A 25343-nucleotide genomic window follows, 5' to 3' on the forward strand; every position below is an offset into this window, starting at 1 on the left:
TGTCAGCAAGAGTGTCCTTGGTTGAGTCTTTCAATTAAGAGATTGTGATAAAACTGTCCAGTTTGAGTGTTTATTGCAGCTCGTTCCAGTCGTTAGCTGCAGCGAACTGAAAAGACGAGCGACCCAGGGATGAGTGTGCTTTGGGGACCTTTAACAGAATGTGACTGGCAGAACGGGTGTTGTATGTGGAGGATGCTTTCTTTCTCTTTCTCTCTGAGGACATGAACCTCACGACTACCTGGCCAAATGACTCCTTGCTGTCCCCAGTCCACCTGGTCGTGCTGCTGCTCCAGTTTCAACTGTTCTACCTGCGGCTATGGAACCCTGACCTGTTCACCGGACGTGCTACCTTGTCCCAGAAATGCTGTTTTAAACTCTCTAGAGACAGCAGGTGTGGTAGAGATACTCTGAATGATCGGCTATGAAAAGCCAACTGACATTTACTCCTGAGCAGCTGACCTGTTGCACCCTCTACAACCACTGTGATTATTATTAGCTGACCCTGCTGGTCATCTATGAACATTTTAACGTCTTGGCCATGTACTGTTATAATCTCCACCCTGCACGGCCAGAAGAGGACTGGCCACCCCTCATAGCCTGGTTCCTCTCTAGGTTTCTTCCTAGGTTCCGCCCTTTCTAGGGAGTTTTTCCTAGCCACCGTGCTTCTACACCTGCATTGCTTGCTGTTTGGGGTTTTAGGCTGGGTTTCTGTACAGCACTTTGTGACATCAGTTGATATAAGAAGGGCTTTATAAATAAATTTGATTGATTGAAATCTGATGGCCGAATGGTAAAGAACATCTAGCCGCTCGAGAGCACCCTTACCTGCCGATCTATAAATTATGTCTCCGTAATCTAGCATGGGTAGGATGGTCATCTGAATCAGGGTTAGTTTGGCAGCTGGGGTGAAAGAGGAGCGATTACATAGAGGAAACCAAGTCTAGACTTAACTTTAACATGCAGATTTGATATGTGCTGAGAGAAGGACAGTGTACCATACAGTCATACTCCCAAGTACTTGTATGAGGTGACTACCTCAAGCTCTAAACTCTTGAGGTAGTAATCACACCTGTGGGGAGAGGGGTATTCTTCTTACCAAACCCCATGACCTTTGTTTTGGAGGTGTTCAGAACAAGGTTAAGGGTAGAGAACGTTTGTTGGACACTAAGAAAGCTTTGCTGTAAAGCATTTAACACAAAATCCAGGGAGGGGCCAGCTGAGTATTAATAAATGTGGGAGGTCTCCCTGTTCTTTTGCATTGATTTGCAATATAGCAATAAAACAACCAATATATAAACTGGAGTATTTTTGATAAAAGCTAATAATATCGGACAACGTTCCTTTCAGTAATATAACAGAGCTTATCAATAGCCTCATATGTAGCAGGTCAGGTAGACTGATAAATTGAATGGCAAATTCATGATGTTAAAAATAAACATTTATATTTGGATAGTCATATTTATATATATATATATATATATTTAGAATTTAAAATACAATATCCAAATGTAAATGTTTATTAATATCATGAATTTGGCATTGTATTTATAGGGCTACAGACTCTTCACACTGACTTGCTAAAAGAGAGGGACACCATTGTGGGCTATTTGTCTTATTTTACCATTTATCCTGCTAGCTTGTACCCCTTGACCCCTGAAATAAGTTATTAACTAATGAGATATTGTCATTGCTATTTCTTTGAATATCAATCTTTTTTATATTACATTTTTCTTCATATTGTGCTTTCAGTCTTACAAGCTTTTGCTTTCCTTTATTGTGCAGCAATTATCCTGACCAAAAGGAATGGACTAAATAATTAATTACAAAAGCGAAAGAGAAAACGAGTAAATAAGGTCTTACATCATGTGTTTCAAATGCTCCATTTCCACTTGCCAGAGTTACTCTGTATGAACACCAGTAAGGCAAATCCCTGTACAGGTTTTATTTGTTGGATAGTTCTTACACTTTTCTGACACCAAGCTCAAAATGTACACTCATATTTTCACAGTCAGATGAAAGCTAAAATAAATTGATACATCATCCTTATATTTCATAAGCTCATATTAATATTCTCAGGTCATGAAATATTTTACACATTCTGCCCAGCAAGATATTCTAATTTGAATGTTCTACAGTAAAACTGCAAACATTTAAATGTGTGTTGTATGCAATGATATCCAGCCAATTGAATAGTTTACTACTGTACCAGTATTTTACCAGCAGTCAAGTTTCAATTATATCTGGTAATCTAAAAAGATGTGAACTACACTGTGTGTACTAAACCTCTAGATTCTGTGTACATTGTGAATATTATAGGAGTCAATCAATCAGTCTGAACACAGTTCAGGTGCCATGCATTTAAGAAACAAATACTGGCATATCAGCTGAAATCATTAGGGGCCGGTCGGGTGCATTAGAACGGTTGTAACATCCAGAACAGCAGGCAATTTCATTACAGATAAATGTGTGGCTATATACAGGGATACAAGATGGCATTATGAGTAATTACAGATCAACAGCACCATCCATACATACATACATACATACATACATACATACATACATACATACATACATACATACATACATACATACATACATACATACATACATACATACATACATACATACATACATACATACATACATACATACATACATACATACATACATACATACATACATACATACAGCTTAGCTTTTAAAGAGAGTGTTGCATATGCCGTGGCTGAGAGAGCCAGTGAGTGTGTTTGTGTGGTTGCTTGCCTTCTTACACCAATGGATTAACCTGAGCTCAAATAGATGCAGAGTAACTAAATGTCTCTCAAAGCACAATTATTTCTCTATTTATATATCAGCACAAAGTCCATTGCACAGTGACGGCAGCATCCTCACAACATTGGATGGAGGCCATATGATCCTGTCCATCTATGCTGTTACGTTTTAAATTGCTTTACACCATAAGAAGCAAGGTTTCATTTAAGATACCAACCACAATTCTTAGTCACATACATGGAAGAGGTGGGAAGATTCAAAGAGCATGATTCCAGTATCTCCAAATCATATATTCCACAAGTGATTAAACACTATAAATACATTTCCAGATTTAAAATCACTGTACTGTATCCACATTAGAGATGAGGTCTCACATCAAGATGAACCAAGACCATGGTATATTCATTCAGTTAGTTGTACTTACATGTAAGAGTGTGTGTAGGATAGAGAAAAGTGTGAGAATGTTGATATCATACAGACATGACTGATCATCAGTCTTAGTACACGTGGTGTTTTAGTTTGTACATTTCCTGTCTTAGTTTAACACTGCAGTATGGGATGAAGCAACTCTTTAGGTCATTGTTTTGTTGTTCCAGGCTTCCGTTTCTACTTGTTCTACAGTCAGTCGACGTACATGGGGGAGCTGGGAGAAGTAGGCATCTGATCCAGGATTCTGCAGACGTAACTGGCAACATCCACTGAGCGCTCCTCATACATCAGAATGAAAGCATGTTTCTGTATTGAAGAGACACAGAAACATGTTATATCATGCACGGGCAGTAAGTATCTCTGCATGTAATACAATTACATGAATTCATATTTAGTCATTTAGCAGATGCTCGTATGCATACATTTTTCATACACCACCCCCCCCCCGTACTGTGGGAATGAAACCTTGAACTGTAAGTGCCATGCTCGACCAACTGAGCCACACGGGACGTACATACTTACCAGAAGCTCTTTGTACTTTGGCCTTTTTGACTCATCCTTTGTAAGGCTAAAGGGGGCAAAGGGAATAAATAATTAAAATTCTGCTCTGCAATAAACCACATGGTTCTCTTCGAGACTTAAAACAGACATTACATGTTTTGTCCACCAGGGGGAAATCAAATCCAGAGGATATCTAATGCAAAAAATGCAGAAGATTACCTTATGAATTACATATCTTTTATTATTTGTGGGTGAATACTGCAAAAGTATGCAGTAGTTTACATTGACAATATTGCAATGGAGTGATTCAATGTACTTCAATTTATACTATATTATCATGAAAATAACGCTGAAGCAGTGCCAGCAGAAGTTGTATCTTTGTCCTTTACCACAGATTGACAAAGTTGATGAATTTGGGGGAGAACTGCCTGTCTTCTGAGTTGGTAAGCTGTGGAGGTTCTCCCTTCACCACCTGTGTCAACTGGTCAAACACACTGTTCCACTTTGGGTAGGGAAACCGCCCAGTCGCCAGTTCGTACTGTAAAAAAAAACAAAAGACAACATGGTGAGTCTACAGTTACAATATTACAAAAATACAAAGAATAATATACTATCTTGTCTTGTGGATTTAACATTAAGTGCATCTTCAAATAGCTCTTTGAATGTTAAAGACAATGTGGACAAGAGGGTTGAGGACCCACCAGTGTTATCCCCAAACTCCATACGTCTGACCGGACGTCATAGCCTTGTCTGGAGGCACTTGGATCTATTCTCTCAGGCTGTGGAAGAGACATGGAAAACATGTTACAATTCATCATAGTGATATCATAGATGGGCCTTTAAAGAGAAAAACTAAAAATGAAGAACAAACATTAAAATAAAATGTTCAAAATAGACAACTTGGGGAGAAAAAAAATCTAAACAGAGACTTGTGAGACAAGTGTGTATACAGTCCTCACCATATGCAATTGGACAGTGAAGCTCATCTTATTTTGGCTCTATACTCCAGTATTTTGGATAATCAATCAAATGATGACAATGAAGCAACAGTAAAAAATAACACCATATATTTGAGGGTATCTGTTTAATCCTTTTGAAATAAAAGCACTTTATGTATCTAGTTCCTCCATTTTAAGAAATCAAGTATTTGGACAAATTCACAGTCATCTGAAGGTTTGGTTCCATATAATTTCTCACACAAATGTATCAAGCTTGTAAATCTATAAACGCTTTTGCGTTTTGGATGCATTTGCAGTTTGTTTTGGGTGCGTTTTTAACTTTTAGGCCAGGTCTTGTTCAATTGTAAGCGAATGGTGAATAGTAGTGATGAGAAAGGCTTCGGTGCTTTCACCGAAAAACGGTTAATTACACAGAGCGTCATTATCTCTTCACAATGCACATTAGTGGCATCTGCGTGTGATTATCAGAGAATATTTTTTTTCTACACTGTTTTCATAAAAATTCAGTGGCGCAATGGTAAATCGTTGGATTTAGTAGCCTATGATCAGTTGGAATACCAGGTTCACATCTGATGTCAAGCTTCCTTTTTTTGCCCTTCAAGTTAGCTATTTCTCAAAAACATTATCTATGGCATTATTTAGGATGCTTAAGACAGATACATTTACTATACTAAATAAAACAACATTTGAACAGTGCAGAAAGTGTGGTTTCACAAAATAATTTTCTAAATAGGGTCTCTTCAATGGTATTCGAAGTCATACCCTCACGTCACTAATGCTGCAGATATTTGCTTTAAAGCAGTATCCAAATCCATAGGATGTAGTGATCACAATATTATAGCCATATCTAGGAAAACCAAAGTCCCAAAGACTGGGCCTAATACAGTGTATAAGAGGTCACACAAGAAGTTTTGTAGTGATTCATATATGTTGATGTAAAGAATATTTGCTGGTCTGTGGTGTGTAATGAGGAGCAACCAGACGCTGCACTTGACACATTTATGAAACAACTTATTCCAGTTACTAATAAGCACGCACCCACTAAGAAAGTGACTAAACTGTTAAATCCCCTTGGAATGATGAGAAATTGAAAAATTGTATGGTTGAGAGGGATGAGGCAAAAGATATGGCAATTAAGTCTGGCAGCCCAACTGACTGGCAAACGTACTGCAAATTAAGAAATCATGTGACTAAACTAGATAAAAATAAACTACACTATGAAATAAATATAAATTATATAAAGAATGATATTAAAAAGCTTTGGGGCACCATAAATGACATTGGGAAAAAAAGTCAACTCTGCTCCATTCATTGAATGGAGCTCATTCATCACAAAGCCCACTGATATTGCAAACTACTTTAATGACTTTTTCCATTGGCAAGATAAGCAAACTTAGGGATGACACGCCAGCAACAAACACTGAAACTCCACATCCAAGTATATCAGACCAAATTATGAAAGACAAGAATTGACAACAGAATTTCAGCGTGCTTATAGGGAAGGACACTCAAAAAGCACAGTACTTACACAAATGACTGATGATTGGATGAGAGAAATTGATGATAAAATGATTGTGGGGGCTGTCTTGTTAGACTCAGTGCAGCTTTTGACATTATCGATCATAGTCTGCTGCTTGATAAACGTATGTGTTATGGCTTTACACCCACTGCTATAATGTGGATAAAGAGTTACTTGTCTAACAGAACCCAGAGGGTGTTCTTTAATGGAAGCCTCTCAAATATAATCCAGTTAGAATCAGGAATTCCCCCAGGTAGCTGTTTAGGCCCCTTGCTTTTTAATTTTTTTTACTAATGACATGCCACTGACTTTGAGTAAAACCAGAGTGTCTATGTATGCGGATGACTCAACACTATACACGTCAGCTACTACAGCGACTGAAATGACTGCAACACTCAACAAAGAGCTGCAGTTAGTTTCAGAGTGGGTGGCAAGGAATAAGTTATCCCTAAATATTTCTAAAACTAAAAGCATTGTATTTTGAACAAAACTCACTAAATCCTAAACGTCAACTAAATATTGTAATAAATAAATGTGGAAATTGAGCAAGTTGAGATGACTAAACTGCTTGGAGTAACACTAGATTGTAAACTGTCATGGTCAAAACATATTGATGCAGTAGTAGCTAAGATGGGGAGACACACGGTTTGAAAAAGCACGTGATCAAACAAAGCGTCGGATGTAACTGATGACATACTTCTGATAAAAGATACATGTATCGGCACACTGCTTCAAAGTTATCGCTAAGCAGCTTTCGAAGCATGCCTCGGAGCTCCGGTATGAAATCCTAAATATCACTATCAAATCATATTTTGTTAGTCACATGAGCCGAATACAACAGGTGTAGACCTTACAGTGAAATGCTTACTTACAAGCCCCTAACCAACAATGCACTGTAAGGTCTACACCTGTTGTATTCGGCTCATGTGACTAACAAAATATGATTTGATAGTGATATTTAGGATTTCATACCGGAGCTCCGAGGCATGCTTCGAAAGCTGCTTAGCGATAACTTTGAAGCAGTGTGCCGATGCATGTATCTTTTATCAGAAGTATGTCATCAGTTACATCCGACGCTTTGTTTGATCACGTGCTTTTTCAAACCGTACAGATAAAGAGCAGCATTAAAATAACAATAGTGAGACTATATACAGGGTGGTACCGGTTAGTTGAGGTAATATGTACATGTGGGTAGAGTTATTAAAGTGACTATGCATAGATGATAACAACAGAGAGTAGCAGCGGTGTAAAAGTGGGGGAGAGGGGCAATGCAAATAGTCTGGGTAGCCATTTGATTAGGTGTTCAGGAGTCTTATGGCTTGGGGGTAGAAGCTGTTTAGAAGCCTCTTGGACCTAGACTTGGCGCTCCGGTACCGCTTGCCATGTGGTAGCAGAGAGAACAGTCTATGACTAGAGTGGCTGGAGTCTTTGACAATTTTTAGGGCCTTCCTCTGACACTGCCTGGTATAGAGGTCCTGGATGGCAGGAAGCTTGGCTCCAGTGATGTACTGGGCCGTTCGCACTACCCTCTGTAGTGCCTTGCGGTCGGAGGCTGAGCAGTTGCCATACCAGGCAGTGATGCAACCAGTCAGGATGCTCTCAATGGTGCAGCTGTAGAACCTTTTGAGGATCTGAGGTCCCATGACAAATCTTTTCAGTCTCCTGCGGGGGAATAGGTTTGGTCGTGCCCTCTTCACGACTGTCTTGGTGTGCTTGGACCATGTTAGTTTGTTGGTGATGTGGACACCAAGGAACTTAAAGCTCTCAACCTGCTCCACTGCAGCCCCGTCAAAGTGAATGGGGGACTGCTCGGTCCTCTTTTCCCTGTAGTCCACAATCATCTCCTTTGTCTTGAATAGATTCACTGTCCAAATACATATGGTGAGGACTGTATTATTGATTGCATTAATTATCATAGGCACTCAATTCTGTCTATTCAACAGAATACAACATACACCCAAGGGCTGACCCCATTTAGTCAACTGGTCGATTGTTTAGTCGATAGGCTGTTTGTCAACTGACATGTTTTTAGTCGAGCAGTTATAAATATTTATTTTATGGCACACCTGTCTGATTTGCGCGACTCTGAGTGGACTAATCCATTGAGGAGGACTCTGGGATGCCACGTTCCTAGAAAAAGGGGCGTGTGGCTAAGATCAGAGAGGAAGAGATGCCCAACTCGGCGGAAAAGCTTTTTCTTTTGTACCTTATCAGTATATCCATAATCTTTCCTAAGATGCACAAGGCACGTCTCTCGAGAATGCGCTCTTGCGCGTTCATTGTTTCATAATTTCATTGTGTTTACTGTTTGCCCTAATTATTAGTGTATATCAATTCCCCATGATATATAATCACCAGTAGTAGCCTACATTTACCATTCATTCCCATAATGTCTAATCTACAATGTTTGTTTGGTTACGGTAATTTCTGTTAATGCATTCAATATATCATTAGTCGTTTACCGTTCCATTTGTCAGAGTGGACACATTTGCAGACCTTACCACCTATGCTACACATGTGAGAAACAAATTTTGGTTTATTCATGTCATTTAAGAGTTGTCAATTTATTCATCGTTTTTTTGTTTGGAGCCTTCCCTATTACGCATATAGAAGTAGGCCTAGGTTACCTGGACTGCGGGCAAATGTAGGCCTATAAATGTGCCCATTTGAGATGTCTGGTAGTATTTCTGATTGTCTTAACCCACCATCACTAATGAGCTGTGGAGCTCATTAGTGTGTTTTTAGAATCCATTGAAAATGACAATAGGTACTCAACGTATTAGAACATAAATCCAGCGCTCTCACTTCCGATAACCACTTGGCATGAAAGGAAACAATGTAATGCTCTGATCCAGTGGAAACGTCATAAAATACCGGATTACTTATTTTCCCTTGCACAATTAGCCTACAGCTGTGTATGTCCCTGTCGTGGAAAACTCTGAGGGCCCATAATATTTGATGAGCTTCGGGTCTGACTGTTGAAACGTTTCAAGTTTGTTGCAGACAGCCCATGCGTAACCAATGTGATTTATAGGATATTTATTTTGAAATCAGGATATTGTTTACCTGCAGGCTGCAATGTTTTTATTTGTTGGCTTTATGTAGGCTATTCTTACATCGTTGGCAATAGAAGTTATTTTATATTTGTAGTATTGTTTTCATTTAGATGGAATTTTGATTAACCACATGACAAAGAGAGTGAGATACAAAAACCATTATAAATTAAATGAAACTGTTCCATGAAAATGAGCATATGAAAATCCTAACTGGCACGCAGATCGGTAGAAATTGTCAAATAAATTGACACTCCAAATGGAAAAGGTTGTCGACCCCTGGTGTAGCCTATTACCGGAAACTTCAGGAGCATAACGCAGGATCCAGGAAAGCCAGCTGGATTAATGTAGACGATCTTGATCACTGGCTCCCTCGAGTCATGTCTGTGTGTGTTAATTATTTAAATCAAACTGTGCTTAAAGTACCAGACAAGCTCAATACACATAGTTGATTTTAAAACACATAGGGTGTGTATATGAAAAAAATATAAAATGTAAAAATTTTAGACCAATAGAATGGTCAAAAGAAGACTACTCTTGGTCGACCAAGATTCATTTTTAGTCTGGGACAGCCCTATGGAAAACCCTGTCCATTGCCTGGTCCTACATGCCTTTCATAATAACCACCTCAGCCAGTTACTTCACGTATGACCTCATCCCCACACACATAAAAAAAATGCAGTGGTTCTAAACAGTGCCAAGGTCATCAGAAACAGACTTCTATCAGCCATGCTGCTGAGTGGAGGGAGCACCTCCTCTCCTCTGGCTCATTCATTCATTCATTCATTCATGCTCCAGAAATAGATGATGATGTCACCCATTCACAGCAGTGGGACAGAATTCTCTGACCGCAGCACTGATGCGTTTTATGGCATAGTGGCTACAGCACCAGCTCACCTCTGCCAAGACTGAAAAAGATCTGGCTGCCCAGCTCCCACCTAGGACACAGCTCACAGCTACTCAGACTTGTTATGAACTCAAAACACAACTACTCAGACCTACTACACTGTGTATAAAACATTAAGAACACCTGCTCTTTCCATGACAGACTGAACAGGTGAAAGCTATGATCCCTTATTGATGTCACTTGTTAAATCCACTTCAATCAGTGTAGATGAAGGGGAGGAGACAGGTTAAAGGATGTTTTAGCCTTGAGAAAAGTGAGACATGGATTGTGTATGTGTGCCATTCAGAGGGTGAATGGGGAAGACAAAATATTTAAGTGCCTTTGAACAGGGTATAGTAGTAGTTGGCAGGCGCACCGGTTTGTCAAGAATTGCAACGCTGCTGGGTTTTTCCACGCTCAACAGTTTCCTGTGTGTATCAATAATGGTCCACCACCCAAAGGTCATGCAGCTTGAAAACTGTGGGAAGCATTGGAGTCAACATGGGCCCGCCCACCATACCGGTGGAACACTTTCGGTACCTTGTAGAGTCCATGCCCTGACGAAACGAGGCTGTTATGAGGGCAAAAGGGGATGCAACTCAATATTAAGAAGGTGCTCCTAATGTTTTGTACACTCAGTGTATATTATCAACTCAAAACGACATCGGTGCAGATTTAATTTAGATGTGTAATTGCTTTCAAATACTTTTTGTATTTCCTAATTAAAATTACTGAAATGTTGATTTAAGACTGCTTTGGTACATAATGGTAGTAGCAACATTAACCTGACACTATAGTGTGCAAAAGTATTAGTGAGCATATTCCAACAAACATTCCAGACATGTGGCCACTTGCCAGCTAAATGAACTAAATCATAACAACAAGAGAGGAACAGAGCTAGACTGTCACCTGAACCAAATACCATGAACCAAATCTAACCTACTTAATTGTAGTGTAGTACATAATATTCCATTGAAGTGAAATCAATCCCTCTCTAATATCTAGACCAAACAGAGACAAATGGTGCTAAAGCAATTAGCAATGGGGTGGCCAAGAAGCACCTGGCAGGTCTGCGATTTTTATATTTGAAAAAGGAAACTGGAGCCATGTGGGTTGGATTCCTGCACTGTGAGCTCACAGCTGTGGGAGCACCCACCCAAACAGCTTTATTCTGACAGACATGAATGAAGTAACCCAGCCCTTCCTTGGCCTTCTGGTAGACGAGTGGCAGAGATATGGCAGAGGTGTGCCCTACATCCTGATAGGGAGATGCCAAATTTAGAATGGAAACTGGAGGGGCCGGGGCTCCCTTCTCCCATCAGCAATACCCCCGCCAGAAAATAAACCCTGTGATGACGACACGATGAGCTCATTCCACTGCACTGCCAGCAGTTTGGACGACTTCAACCATGTCACATACACACAGACGGCATGAGATTACTCTGCAGCTAGTCCAAAATAGGAACAAGACAACAAGCATCAGCAAGAACAGATATCAGTAGCGACCATAATATAATTACCATCGCTGCCATCAACAATAGGGAAAGGGGAATCAGAGAGGTGTAGGGGGCTGCCTTAAATTGGCATCCACTTCATCAGGGCCCGGGTAGCAGTTGTTGTTAGGGGTTAACTGCCTTGCTCAAGGGCAGAACGGCAGATGTTTCCACCTTGCCGGCTCAGAGATTTGAACCAGCGACCTTTCGGTTACTGGCCCAACACTCTTAACTACCTACCTCCCCTCAATAACAACACTACAGTCTCCTTACAACTGACGATCACCACCAAGTCACTAAGTACCAAAACATTTGAATGCTTATTATGTACTGGATCGTGTGAAAGTGAAATGTATTCTTAGAAAGAGCCTTAGTTGTACATCTTGCACTTGTCTTGTCTTTCAGCCATTAATGAAACATTGCACCGAAATCCCCATATATCACTTACTGCCATGTACGGTCTGCACCCTGCATCTCTGGTTTTGGCAATGGAGTCCACCAGCTGCCCACTGATGCCAAAATCACAAAGCTTAATGTTGCCATTCCTGTCCAGGAGGATGTTGGATGGCTTGATGTCTGAGAGGAGAAACATATAGAAGAGATGACAAAGCTAGGCTAAGAGTTCTGGGTAAAGGAAGTGCCACTTCTGTTGTGGTACAGTAAATAGAGCATTGTGAGGTAATAACGGAAATAGAGTAAAGGTCAGAAATAAAGAACAAGGTCTCCATTCTGGAGTCGTCTTACCTCTGTGAATTATTTTCAAGTATTCTTTTAAGTGGTTAAGTGCTTTCACAGTCTGTAATGAAAACACATAGCAAATAAATTAATATAGAGAAATATGTACGCTTCCTGTTAAATGAGTCAGTGTAAATTATGTAAGGAGAAAATGCATGAAAACTTACAGCTAATGTTATTTTGCCTAATATTTCCTCTGGAATCACATCATCTAAAGCACAATATACATATTTGTAGAATTTGTCGAAGGAGGTAGACATAAGTTCCATACATATCCAACAGTCTCCCTGACAAAGAAAAGAATCATAAGGCATAACATTACCGCGTGAAGACAATACGCTGCTTATTGCTAACTACACAGAACAATTGATTGACATCCAATGCATTTCCTATATAGAGAAATCAATCAACAAAACAAAGAAGTGAAAAACTTGCATGGTCACCTCTCTGAAAAGAGCCCCGTAAAACTGAACTATGTAGAGACAGTCACTACTCCTCATGACCACATCCAGGTCCATTAGCAGCTGCTTCTGTTCCTTCTCATCAACCGTTGACCTAATCCTCTGTGGGAGACACACATTGTAATCAGATGCATGTTGCTTTCAATTGTGACCATGGTTGGAAGTCACAGGAGGTTGGTGGCACCGTAATTGGTGAGGACGGGCACGTGGTAAATGGCTGGAGTGGAATTAGTGGAAAGGTATCAACATCAAACACATGGTTTCCATGTGTTTGAGGCCATTCCATTCGCTCTGTTCCAGCCATTATTACGAGCCTTCCTCGACTTACCATGAGCAACATGTTACCATATCCTGCAATGGGAGTCAGTTACACTTTGGTGATTATGATGATTACTGAGTGTTCATTTCACAATATAGCCTAAGACTGATGAGGTGCCATAAATCTTGCCCTGAACACTTCCTGAAGTTTAGTCAATAAGAGGTCAGTAAGGGGCAGTCACCTTGACAGCCATTATCTGGTTGCTGGGCTTGTGCACCATCTTGTTGACAGAGCCGTAAGCGCCCCGCCCAATCTCCCCCAGGTCCTTGAGGTCCTCAGCCGTGAAGTCACAATCGCCACCGGCGGTCTTCAACTTCCCTGACGACTCGATACTATGCGTACGCAGCCTCTCTCTGGCCACAGAAATAGGTGGGAGACAGATCAGAAACACAATCTTTGTTAGTTGAGTTAATTTCACCTCAATCATATACTGAACTAAACTGTTAATGCAACATGAAACAATTTCAAAGATTTTGCTGTGTTACCGTTCATATAAGGAAATCAGTCAGTTTAAATAAATTAGGCCCTAATCTATGGATTTCCTATAACTGGGCAGGGGTGCAGCCAAGGGTGGGCCTGGGAGGGCATAGGCTCCGACGATCCCGCAGGTGAAGAAGCCGAATGTGGATGTCCTGGGCTTGCGTGGTTACACGTGGTCTGCGGTTGTGAGGCCGTTTGGACGTACTGCCAATATTTTTTAAATGCCGTTGGAGGCGGCTTATGGTAGAGAAATTAACATTAAATTCTCTGGCAACAGTGCTGGTGGACATTCATGCAGTCAGCATGCCAATTGCGTGCTGCCTCAAAACTTGAGACATCTGTGGCATTGTGTTGTGTGACAAAACTGCACATTTTAGAGTGGCCTTTTATTGTCCACAGCACAAGGTTTACCTGTGTAATGGTCATAACGTTTAATCAGCTTTTTGATTTGCCACACCTGTCAGGTGGATGGATTATCTCGACAAAGGATAAAGTGCTCACTAACAGGGATATAAAGAAATTTGTGCACAAAATTTGAGAGAAATAAGAATTGTGTGCATGTGGAACATTTCTGGAATCTTTTATTTCAGCTCATGAAACATGAGACCAACACTTTACATGTTGCGTTTATATTTTTGTTCAGTATATATATATATGATACTGCACCTGGAAAAGGATGGTTAGTTGGCATCCGTTTGTTCAGTTTGCATTATCCAGCATCAGTCATTTGCTTGTCCAGGGTAACTTAGCAGGCTCATGTTATCATGAGCCTGCTAAGCCAAGACACAGGGTGTATTCACAGTCACTACAATGGTGTTGCCCAAACAGGTACTTGAGGCTACATTCAGTTACTCTCAGTTTTCCATGAGCAGGTGGAGATAGAAATACAACAACTGCTAATCATTCCAACCTCACTTAGCCTGTCTTTATTGTGACAGATTGCCTGGGTACCTATACAGTACGGAATGTTACATTGACAATGTGTGGCTTTGGAGATGAAAAGTCTCAGCAGACTGTAGACTAGAGTTTAGAGTCATATAACAATTCATTATGCAGGAGTTTGCATTGTGGCTAATGCAAATTCCCCTCCATGTACATCTTCAGAAAACCACATCCACTGCAACGTTTGGAGGTCAACTTACATGTGGGGGTTCTGGAATGGGGGTCCTGCTGTATTCAGAGTGAATCTGGTCGTTGGTTTGATTGGGGGATTGGCAAAATTTAACTTCAGTGCTTTGCGTTTACCTGATAGGGAAGAGGCAGAGTTTGTCAGATTGCACACAAGACATCTATGGCAGGGGTAGAGCCAAGGACCAGAAAACAACACTTACACACTCAAAAACAACATGAAAACAAACAGTTACCATACCACTGAATGAGAGACCAGTAAAGCAATGGAGAGGTAAATTTAACAAGAGTATTCAAGTAAATTTACTGAAGTCATGCAATCCACATAGGGACGATGGATCTACGAGTAATGACCTGCTTCTTACCAAAGGCATCCCTCTTTATATTTCTCTGAGAACATAGATTTCTTCTATAGATGCTGATTTTGACTGATACTGAACTATATGGGATAGTCAAAAAAACAGGTCTTGACCAAATTAAAATGAATCACAAATAGGTCTAATAACAGGTTCTCAATCAAATATGTGTATGCTATAGCCTCAGTGGCCAGGAACAGAAACCCCCTGGAGGTATTTTTACAAGACATGTCCTGGTTGTACCAGTGACTCATTGCAGATGGTAGGTTTATACTTTGACCAGTTCACTGAAGTTGATGCAGAGGCATACACTTCTCAGTAGACACCTGCTCTAAACCATAGCCTAGTACTAAATCACATCCCATACCATGGCTATTCAGGATGGAGGCTGAGCTACAATCCAACACTCACCTACCATGTTTTAGTAGGTTTTGCTTGGTAATTTAAACAATAATGAGGGAATAGGTGAGAATTTAAATTAAAAACTGACAATTTCTTTCTTGATTTTTACATATTTTATTTCATTTAGGCTACTACCCAGAGACTGTGAAACATGACATTGTGTAATGAGATTCTAACTCAACAAAAGCATTGATCTGACAGAACTGGATCTTTGAAATTACAAAATGTGACTTCTGGCTCATAACCATATATAAGAGTAAAATAGCCTACACTGCAGACTAGAAAATCTTGCCAGAGGAGAAGGAGCTTCCCAAGTAAAACTGTTGAGTTCACCTTGAAATGAAAGATGCATTCTGTTCTCTCCACCCAAAACACCACAAGAATGTATGTACTCAAATTCCAATAAAATGGCACACGCCATTGGAAATTACACTAGTGTCTCCATGTCTCAACAGGCAAGTGTTTAAGTACAGCTCATGCCAAAAATCACTTACGTGTTCAAAAACAAAACAGCTGCAAACTGGTTTGAAAAACAATGCGACAAAACCCCAAGCATTACTAGCTAGTTTTGCTTGTTAGTAGCAAGCTGACTAAAAGTGCTAAAACTAAAAAGGTAGAGCTTCCATTACAATGTTTATTAAAAACACACCTAATTAATAAATACAAGCAAAAGGACTACACTTCTGTCAAGATAAAATACATTTCCAACACAGTGCTATTTTGTGTAGAAGGTTATCAGTTCAGGCCGAACCAAACAGCGGTAAAGACCAGTTGAAAGCCAAAGTGTGAATCTATATATACACCAATGCTAATGGAAGCTCTTAGCCCTAGGCTTGTGCCGATGATGGATGATCAGAATATGGATTGGAACGTCTTGGTAAATGATCATTATGAAACTAAATTGTTTGGTGATAACTAATAGTAAAGGTAAAAACATACAGGATGATTAACACCAACTGTTGTTTGTTGTTGTTGTTGAAACTACAGAAAAGTTAAATCAATAAGACTCACAGTTGGACAAGTCTTTCATTCACTTGCTTTACATCAGTAAAATATTATGACCTAATGTCTTAAATCACAGACCAACATAAGCTGCACTCTAACTCTAGGCTAATCAATGTTTAGCCTTAACTATTAGCCTTAACTATCAAAACCGGCACAAGCCTACTAGACCCCAACAACTCTTCACTTGGATTAGTTGAGAAAAGAGGACAGGCTCCCCCATACCAGACCATCAGGCGGAAGCAAAGGGTTGAGAACGGTTGGTACTGTAGCAAAAGAGGTTTGGCTTACTTGGGGGAGCTCCAGACAGGTTTATCTGAAACCCTAGAGGTGAGAAGAGAACATTTCTTTTTCATATTTCACCTTTATTTAGGCTACTGTTTGACCAATAAACAAAAAACTAATCAAGTTCTATTAGGAAACGTGGCGAACAACAAACACTGTTCTTCTCAGCTTCAGTTTAGACCAGGGAACGATGGAGCACTGTTTCCCAACACCCGGCACCACCTTGACTGACAACTATTTGAAGTATCTCAAATCAACTTGATTTTGCTAAATGAGGCTTCATTCCTGGAAAGGTCTATGAATCACAGTTTAATACCAAGTGTGGACAACAACTACTACACACACTAAAACATGACCAACTAGCCCAATTGAAGAAATCCTGAAATATTTTTATCTAGGCCTAACCTATATGCAATACTTAACTAAATAATTAGGGTACTTATCAGATGTTACCAGCTGAAATGGCAGCAGCCTTGTTATCAATGTTGCATGTTAAGAGTTAATAATCATAAATGTACTTAGCTTGAAGCAGTACAAGCTCCTTTGCGTAAGCCCCCCAAATTATACAATTTGAACACAGAGACAACTGGCTGAATAGGCACTGGTGCTAAGGAAGGCCTACTAAAAACGTAGGCTTACCTCTCTTGCACTTGTCTTCTTTATGCTATGGATGGTACATTTCCCAGACCCTATTGTATTCATGTTGTATGCACTTTTCCAAAATAAACCAACCAATAACTGAAGAGTTAAAAACATATTTATTATTCAAACCTGGAAGACCGTGTTCTGTTATGATTCTTTTTTTTTTACTGTCAAATGTAACACTGCACTTTGAAATGTCCCTGTAAACAAGTGTGGCTATGGCCTCGTGACATACTCAAATTATTTTCTGCTGAGTGAACTACTGAACTTGTATAATTGGCCTCAAATCAGTGAACTGGTAAACGTTTACACTGAGCATTCCACCACACAGAAAAATGTATATGCACACACACATAGCCAGAAACAACCAAGATAACTTTGGTATGGATTGAGGATTAGCTCAGGCAGATTCAGTGGAGCTAATTGGGGTAGACCTATAAAAATAACAACCTACAAATGATTTTTAAAAATGGAGGGGTGTGAGATAGAAAATGAAATGCATCCACAAAATGATCCTGGTAGGGAGAGACAATGACAATTGAAGAAACTATTCTTGGGACAGCTCACCATCGATCAGCATCAAGTCAGAAGGGTTATGGGAAGTTAGTAGCATTAAGGAAAGGGAAGAAAAATATCACAGAAATTTAGTTTCAATACTTTGACACTAACAGAAGCGGACCATAACATATGTTTCTTTAATTTACTACCTGTTAAATATCAGATTCAGAACGGCATGCAAAAGTATAGAACCAGATCCAAAAGGAACTAATGAGCTACGACAGTTATTGTTAAAGCATCAACAACAAAAAAAATATATATATATATCATCTTTATAAAATGTGTAATATTGACAGTAAAGTTAGCTACCTGTTTCACTCTGACATCTCCAGCACGTGTTGGATTCTGTAAGTTAAAAAATATATAGTTTGTAAAAACATAGCTAGCTAATTATGCATTGGGTGGAAATTTAACAGATTTCTCCTGGTGGATGTAAGTCAACGTTATTTGAAATCTAAGAGATTCTCATGCACAAGTTTCACTGAGCTAACATTAACTGCCTGGCCTAGGATACTTCGGGATTTTAGTAATAAAGCCCTTTATCTACTTCACAAGAGTCAGATCAAATGATGGATAACATTTTTGTCTCTGCATCCAGTAGTTGAGGTAGTTTCGCGAGCTAATGCTAACTAGCGTTAGTGCAATGACTGGAATTATATGGTAACTGCTACAGTAGCATGTTAGTAGATACAATGAATTTCTCCCAAAAACATCCCAACATGATCTTGTTATTTTTAGAACTGCAACATATTGAGGTTAGCTAGTTGGAGGTAACCTGACATTGAAAGACAGTAAGCGACACAGGACCACATCCAGATCAATCATGACAGGCCTTCTTATATTCTAGCTAGCTAACGTTATTTAGGCTAGCTAGCAATGCCGCTTGTTAGCCAACCATAGCTAACGAGTTAACTTAACTATTCACTAGTTAACGTAAGCTATGTGGTTAGCTAACGTTGTTTTTGGTGTTACTTATTTCTAACGAAACACATATTCAGAACTCGTTATTTGATTACAAGGAAATGTTTTGGGTGTGAGGGCAACTGATTTTGACAGTAGCTAGCTAACGTTAACTGTAGACACCAAGCTAGTTAACTAACTAGTAATAGTGTGTGAATACAACTGAGGCAAGTTATCTGTTAGTTAGTAGATAGCTAGCTTGCCAATATAGGTAGCTAGTTCGCTAGCATAGTCATTAGGTTACTCCCGTTAACGCCACTCACAAAAAAAAGATATAGTTAACAAGCTGGTATTTTACAATCCTTACCTTGCATACTGCTCATTGTTGTTATGTGTTGCGACTGGGATTGATGGTGATGTGAGCCTGTAGATCCTGCGTTATTGCTGTTGTGGCTGGTAGATGTTGTTGAGTTGTTGGGGCTGGGAGTCGCCATTGTGTGTTTGAATTCCATCAGCAGCACTAGGCTGCAATGCAGTGAGCAACTTCACCCTTACAAAACAAGACTGGAGAATAATCAAACTGGCTAGACTTCTTCGACTCAAATGTGCGTGGTGGATGTAGAGAGCGCTACCGAACAAGACAGTACAAGACTGTAACTACCAATAAACAGTAAGGAATCAGGACATTGTTTGACAGTCCAGTAACCACCTTTCCACATAGAGTCGAGACCAAAGATGGTGGATAAATAAAGATTATTCAGTCAGGCCTTTTACCATTGAAAAAAGGTCAGTTCCGGCTTACTTAACTGGGTGTGTCTCCCATAGACACCAATGTAACAGCAGCTTGGTCTGGTCTATTTAGTTTAATTGAACCAGAAAAAAAACAGACAAAATCAGCGAGTGGAGTGTCTCGCTTCCTCTTCCGTCTCTGGTTGAGACTCAGTCAGCTGACCAAATGTCACTTGCAAACGTGAACACCCACAGCTTCCAACGCGACGCTGCTGTGTTTGTGGACCGAGTTCGAGGAACACAAATCTAGTTTCAGATAACCATACCGCCAGCGTTAACCTAAAGCACTAGGGGGAAGACAAATATCTGACCGTGTATCAGTGGGTAGGGGCGATTTCTAGCCTAATTGTATTAGGCTATGAATTAACAGTAAAATGTCAGTTTACGTACATTAAAGTAGTGTATAATACTGTCCAAAATTGTTTTTATTTTAAAGTAGCCAAATCAGTATTTAATGTAGCAGTAACACATATGTACCTTTTAATCGTTTTCCTTTTTCATAAATATTCAGAAAGCAGTTTTCAGGAAAAAAAGATAGAAAACAACGAGCCTTGGCGACTTTGCAATCGTGCCTATAAATGTTCACTTGTCGAAACGTCATACCCCAAACCTCACTCTAAAAAATTAACGGATACGGATTCAACGCAAAGTTTATGGTTCAAAGTCCAGGAGGAACATTTGCTGTCGAATTGCTGATTACGAGAAACTGTTTCTGTAGTTATAGACCGTGACAATGAACGAACCTAGTGAAGTTAGGTGCACAAAAACGAACTTTTCTCTGATCATTTGGAGAGTTTGCAACGTATGCATGTCATTGTTCTTTGCTCTAGCAAGTTATGTGCAGGCAAGTGATTCCCTTATTTGGTTACATTGTTTGAGATACTTTGTCTATAGCCTACTGTATTTGGCGTTAGCTGTAGGCATATCTGCTTCTGTTTAACTCATGGATTTAGCAGAGTAATTTAATGAGCGAACATGATGTATTTCTGTCTCTGAATATTTGGCCCAACTGTGTAAATCCCATGTTATCCTTTGTCTTTTTTATTGGCATAGATTAACGATCCGGATGCAGTGTTATGGATGGTAGGATCACGCTTTCTATTGTCGTTTAATGTTCTTAATTAATTACTATAATCAAAGTACTTTTTTATTTTTTTTATTTACACTAATCCACATGCACACCTTTTCTATTTACAGGTTGCCTATGCTATTCCAGCAAATCTGTGTTTATTGATTGCCATTAAACCACATGTAACAGGTATGTGGGCATTATGGATAAATAGAGATCCATCAATGACCTTTGCCTATTTTTCCTATTAAATAACATTTCCATTTTAACATTTTTGGCCAGTGAAAAAGGCCATTGACTGTTTAGTATTTTGTAGTTATATCATGAGTGTAGTTAAAGCTAGAAATATTTATGCATGAGCCTGCACTGCACCCTGAATGTTTAAATGCTTGAGGCTGTTTTTCAGAGACACTACTTTGGAGGAGAATTGCTAAACTTCATGTGCTTATTTCGACTGCTGTTGTTTCCATGATGGGATGGACTCTGTATAAAGAGCGCATCACAAATATCTTCCAGCAAGAGGAGGGAAGGTATAGTCTCTCGGTCAAAATATTTTTCTGTTTAGATGAGCATTCTGTTCAATAATTATTTTTTGTCACACCTGTTTCTCTCTATCCCCAGGGAATTCTCTGGTCTCATGTTGATACTTGTCTGGCTTCTCCTGTGTCAACACTCTGGAAGGTAAGGACTTTCAACATAGATTTGGACCTTATCCCAACATGCAATACCTTATTTAAAAAAGACTCAAACTCAGTACATCACTGATATCTGTACTGTCGTAACTATTTTCTATTAGTTCTATTGGGGCTCTCAGATTGTCCGTTGCTGTTGCCATCACAATCTTCCCCTTTGTGGCCTGGCTGTACTACTACATTAACAAGGAGCTGAGGACCAGCTGGCCCCAGCATTGTAAAACTACACTGTAGATATCCATTCATTACGATAGTCCAGTGACGAGTGAGCAACATATCTGCGGGATGGAACATTTACAAGAGGATATGACCTAGCTACAGAGGCAGTATGGAAATCATGAATGCATTGTTTAAAAAGACACATGTAAAAAACACCCCTGCTAAACCATACATCTAAATAAGTGACAATGTCATAAATGATAATGTATATGATTGATACATTTTCCTTTTTTTACTGGAATCATACTTTTCTCTTTCTGAACATTTTTGCTGTTGTAGGCAACCCATTGCACTTGTGGTGATAACTGGTGTAATCACAGTAAAATAAAGCAATTTAATAAGAAATATAAATTGCTTTTTATTATTATTTTTGCATCTGAAATTGAAATAAATGCATGTACTGTAGCATACTCCAGGCTCCAAATAATTAGGTATTTGTATTTAGCACCACTGCGCCTCGATAGCTGAAATCCCTTATCTCACCTCATTTGCTCACATTGTATGTAGACTTATTTTTCTACTCTATTATTGACTGTATGTTTGTTTTACTCCATGTGTAACTCTGTGTTGTTGTATGTGTCGAACTGCTTTGCCTTATCTTGGCCAGGTCGCAATTGTAAATGAGAACTTGTTCTCAACTTGCCTACCTGGTTAAATAAAGGTGAAATAAATAAAAATAGCTACAGGATATGTGCTTTAAAAGTAATGTAGGCTATATCTAAATCAATTTCAATCAAACGTGTTTTGTGCTCCTAACTTGTTACAGTTGGCAGCAGAAGTAGGCTACTGCCAATGAAAAGTAAATTTTCTGTACTGTGTTTTACAATAGCTAGATGTCAGTAGCGCCCAGAGAACACAGTACAAAAAAGGACTCAGGTGCGTAATTTCCGGTTCTAACAGTCAGAAATAATTGTTCGCCGACAGGTCCAGGGTCAGCTTAAAAAGTTGATATTGCGACCCACTCGGTCAATGAGCATCGTTGTAAAAGGTATACTGATCCAAGATCAGGAATTTGAATGCGTTTTTACTTTCATGATTCACGTTGTGTAAAATCCTGCCACCACTTCCGCATTGAGATCTTGACAAACAAGCTCAACATCATGGCAGTGGGTCTAATATCGTATCAGACTTTGAGTTGTCGATTGTTAAATCGTATGATTTCGCACCAAAGCGTGAGCACAATCTGCAGCTTTACACGCGCTTTATCGAGAAGGACTAGCTCTCCGTACACAGATCTCTCACCACGGACAGTCCACGGTCTGGTAGGTCATACATAGCTTACAACACGCAGACTAGGATCAAATGTGTTCACGGTTTGAAGCGCGGAATGACTAACAGCTTGAAGACATATCATTGTACCTATCCATCATGTTAACATAATGTGTGTACTTATGCACTGCACAGGTAAATCTATGCGGGCGTTGGACGTTCCGGACATCACAGTGGTTGTCTTTTTACGACTCAAGATCATTCTCGTCTTTACCTCCACCGCCCCCTTCTGGTGATAAAACCAAAAAGACAGGGGTATGTAACGTATCAACTCATTTCTGAGCGATATGTAAACAACTGTGGCTGGGCACCTGATAAAACCTGGTTTTAATGTCTATGGATAAAATAAAGCACCATGCCTTTTGCTTTGTCTTTAACCTTGTTGCTTTGCCTGTCTCCATCTATCCTCTGCAGCCAGTGACTTGGAAATCATTAGCAATAACATTTGCATTTGGGGGTGTTCTCCTTGCCGGAATGAAATATTTCAAGAAGGAAAAAGAAGAATGTAAGGACATTTCACTTCTTGGCATACTCACCGTCATGCAGTAGGCTCCATCTAACAGTGGATTTACACAAATTAATTTGTGTTCTGAACTGGAGTTAATCGTCAGTTTCTGCACATCTTGGTAACAATCTGTTTTACATTGTTGTCTTTTTTTACACATGCACTGCAGTGATTGAAAGGGAAAGGACAAAGTCAATGGGGAAACCAGCACTTGGGGGTCCATTCTCTCTTGTGGATCAGAATAATAAACCCTGTAAAAGTGAGGATTTCCTCAGCCAATGGGTCCTTATCTACTTTGGGTTTACACACTGCCCTGACATCTGTCCTGATGAAATTGAGAAAATGATTGAGGTGGTGGATGAAATAGGTACAGTTTTTTATTTTAAACGTCTCTTACTATGCATCATATTATTTATGTATGTCATGGCAATTAGATGGTTGAGTGAGAAGCCAGTCAGTCACTCACTCATATCATGTTTTCACAAAGCATCATGTTAATGCTACAACCCTGGGATGTACAGAAGATTTGTTGTGATCAAAACCATGTCTTTCCATGTTTCCCAGACAGGATACAGTCTCTTCCAAACCTGACCCCCATCCTCATCACCATTGATCCCGACAGGGACACACCTGAGGCCATGGGGACATATGTGAAAGGTAAAGAGAACAAGCCATTAACTACTGTAGCTTCCATGTTATGCTAAAAGGGTGGCTTAGACTCACATTGGTGGAACAATAACATTCCCCCTCTGTCCTCTATCCCCAGAGTTCTCCCCTAAGCTCATTGGCCTGACTGGGACAATGGCCCAAATTGACCAGGTCTCTCGAGCCTACAGAGTCTACTACAGCCAGGGACCAAAGGATGAAGACAACGACTACATTGTGAGTTCATCGTCTGATCCTGTCCTTATTCAGAACTCTCATTTGTTCATAGTAAAGTAGATATTCCCACTTTTCCCAGCTGAATTGATATCTAAATGAAACCTCCTTTATACTTGGCTGCAGGTCGATCACACAATCATCATGTACCTGGTTGGTCCAGACGGAGAGTTCAAGGAGTATTTTGGACAGAACAAGAGGAGCGCTGAGATCTCCTCTTCCATTGCATCACACATGAGGAAATACAAGAAGGGGAATTAAGAGGTGAGATGAAGGAGAACTGGTCAAGTGCACTGTCTGTGTCTGGGAACACCTCTTGTGTGCCTCTCACAGCCTTCAGAGACTGTCAGCAGCTTCTGGCCCAGCAGCTTCTGGCCCAGCAGCCTCTGGCCCAGCAGGACTGAACGCTGCCATGTTATGTCAAGGACATGGAATATTTATCTGCATTACAGCTTTTCATTGAATTCAGATGTCTACAACTTACCATTCCCTTGTTACTGTTCACCATCTAACATGGTCTCTAATATCATATTTAAGTCTAAGATGATTTAAAGTGATTGTTTGCAAATGGGTGTGGACAACACTTAAGTGTTTATTTTTTCTGCTTTGCCCATTATTTAAATCGGTGTGAAATACAATTGTTTCAATGTAAAATATGAGAGCCAAACAGAAATACTTGATTTCAAGTACCTTAACAAATGTAACTACCATAAAATGGAGGGGGAAAGTATTCCCTGGAAATCAATACTGAAGAACTAAAGGTTTCCAGTGTTTACCCTTGGACACTCCTAGTGGAAAAAAACATGAATAGTTGTCGTTGTGCAGTTACAGTTCGGCTTTACTTCCTTTACACTAATTCTCCTTTTTAGCCTTGCTGTTAAGTCTGGCCCAATACCTGGACTCGTCTCAGTGACACCAGAAACATTTATGCACTGTAATAAATCTTTGGTTACTCGATTTGTACTATTCATAAATCAGTCATATTTCAACTGAATTTCCAAAGTAATGTTTAATTTATTAAACTTGAACTTACAATTA

General features: G+C 39.7%; 3 protein-coding genes across 5 annotated transcripts; 2 read left to right on the top strand and 1 right to left on the bottom strand.

Annotated features, from left to right (window-relative positions):
- Window positions 1-2822: 2822 nt before the first annotated feature.
- LOC115202704 (dual specificity mitogen-activated protein kinase kinase 4) lies at window positions 2823-19802 on the bottom strand. 3 transcript variants are annotated; one of them, XM_029766771.1, is made up of 13 exons: window positions 19251-19802; window positions 18293-18328; window positions 16790-16822; window positions 14753-14855; window positions 13312-13483; window positions 12794-12913; window positions 12518-12637; window positions 12360-12411; window positions 12064-12191; window positions 4407-4484; window positions 4095-4243; window positions 3727-3772; window positions 2823-3510 (listed from the first exon to the last, which is right to left on the bottom strand). In XM_029766771.1, exons 1-13 carry the CDS (start codon window positions 19393-19395, stop codon window positions 3397-3399), a joined length of 1296 nt encoding a protein of 431 aa, XP_029622631.1. In that variant the 5' UTR covers window positions 19396-19802; the 3' UTR covers window positions 2823-3396. The 3 variants fall into 3 exon arrangements, with proteins under 3 accessions (XP_029622631.1, XP_029622641.1, XP_029622637.1); XM_029766781.1 differs by lacking the exon at window positions 16790-16822 and having other exon boundaries at window positions 14753-14843; XM_029766777.1 differs by lacking the exon at window positions 16790-16822.
- A 461-nt stretch (window positions 19803-20263) lies between these two features.
- tmem220 (transmembrane protein 220) lies at window positions 20264-22003 on the top strand. Its single transcript, XM_029766795.1, has 6 exons — window positions 20264-20516; window positions 20726-20755; window positions 20870-20930; window positions 21148-21271; window positions 21363-21422; window positions 21538-22003. The coding sequence occupies exons 1-6, from the start codon at window positions 20406-20408 to the stop codon at window positions 21665-21667; spliced, it is 516 nt and encodes a 171-aa protein (XP_029622655.1). The 5' UTR covers window positions 20264-20405; the 3' UTR covers window positions 21668-22003.
- A 269-nt stretch (window positions 22004-22272) lies between these two features.
- LOC115202729 (protein SCO1 homolog, mitochondrial) lies at window positions 22273-25343 on the top strand. Its single transcript, XM_029766787.1, has 7 exons — window positions 22273-22914; window positions 23057-23176; window positions 23336-23426; window positions 23596-23793; window positions 23991-24083; window positions 24193-24308; window positions 24432-25343. Exons 1-7 carry the CDS (start codon window positions 22669-22671, stop codon window positions 24564-24566), a joined length of 999 nt encoding a protein of 332 aa, XP_029622647.1. The 5' UTR covers window positions 22273-22668; the 3' UTR covers window positions 24567-25343.

This window comes from Salmo trutta, chromosome 1 (genome assembly GCF_901001165.1).
Source record: "Salmo trutta chromosome 1, fSalTru1.1, whole genome shotgun sequence".
NCBI classification, from domain to species: Eukaryota; Metazoa; Chordata; class Actinopteri; order Salmoniformes; family Salmonidae; genus Salmo; species Salmo trutta.

Excerpts from the sequence above, each read along its gene's own strand:
- LOC115202704 (XM_029766771.1), bottom strand. The coding sequence starts at position 19,395 with ATGGAATTCAAACACACAATGGCGACTCCCAGCCCCAACAACTCAACA. Across the intron at positions 12,192-12,359 it reads CTTGAAAATAATTCACAGAG|ACATCAAGCCATCCAACATC; the intron begins GTAAGACGACTC and ends TTCTCCTCTCAG. Across the intron at positions 3,773-4,094 it reads ATCAACTTTGTCAATCTGTG|CCTTACAAAGGATGAGTCAA; the intron begins GTAAAGGACAAA and ends TGCCCCCTTTAG.
- tmem220 (XM_029766795.1), top strand. The coding sequence starts at position 20,406 with ATGAACGAACCTAGTGAAGTTAGGTGCACAAAAACGAACTTTTCTCTG. Across the intron at positions 20,756-20,869 it reads CGGATGCAGTGTTATGGATG|GTTGCCTATGCTATTCCAGC; the intron begins GTAGGATCACGC and ends TTCTATTTACAG. Across the intron at positions 21,423-21,537 it reads CTGTGTCAACACTCTGGAAG|TTCTATTGGGGCTCTCAGAT; the intron begins GTAAGGACTTTC and ends ATTTTCTATTAG.
- LOC115202729 (XM_029766787.1), top strand. The coding sequence starts at position 22,669 with ATGCGTTTTTACTTTCATGATTCACGTTGTGTAAAATCCTGCCACCAC. Across the intron at positions 23,794-23,990 it reads TGAGGTGGTGGATGAAATAG|ACAGGATACAGTCTCTTCCA; the intron begins GTACAGTTTTTT and ends CATGTTTCCCAG. Across the intron at positions 24,084-24,192 it reads CATGGGGACATATGTGAAAG|AGTTCTCCCCTAAGCTCATT; the intron begins GTAAAGAGAACA and ends CTCTATCCCCAG.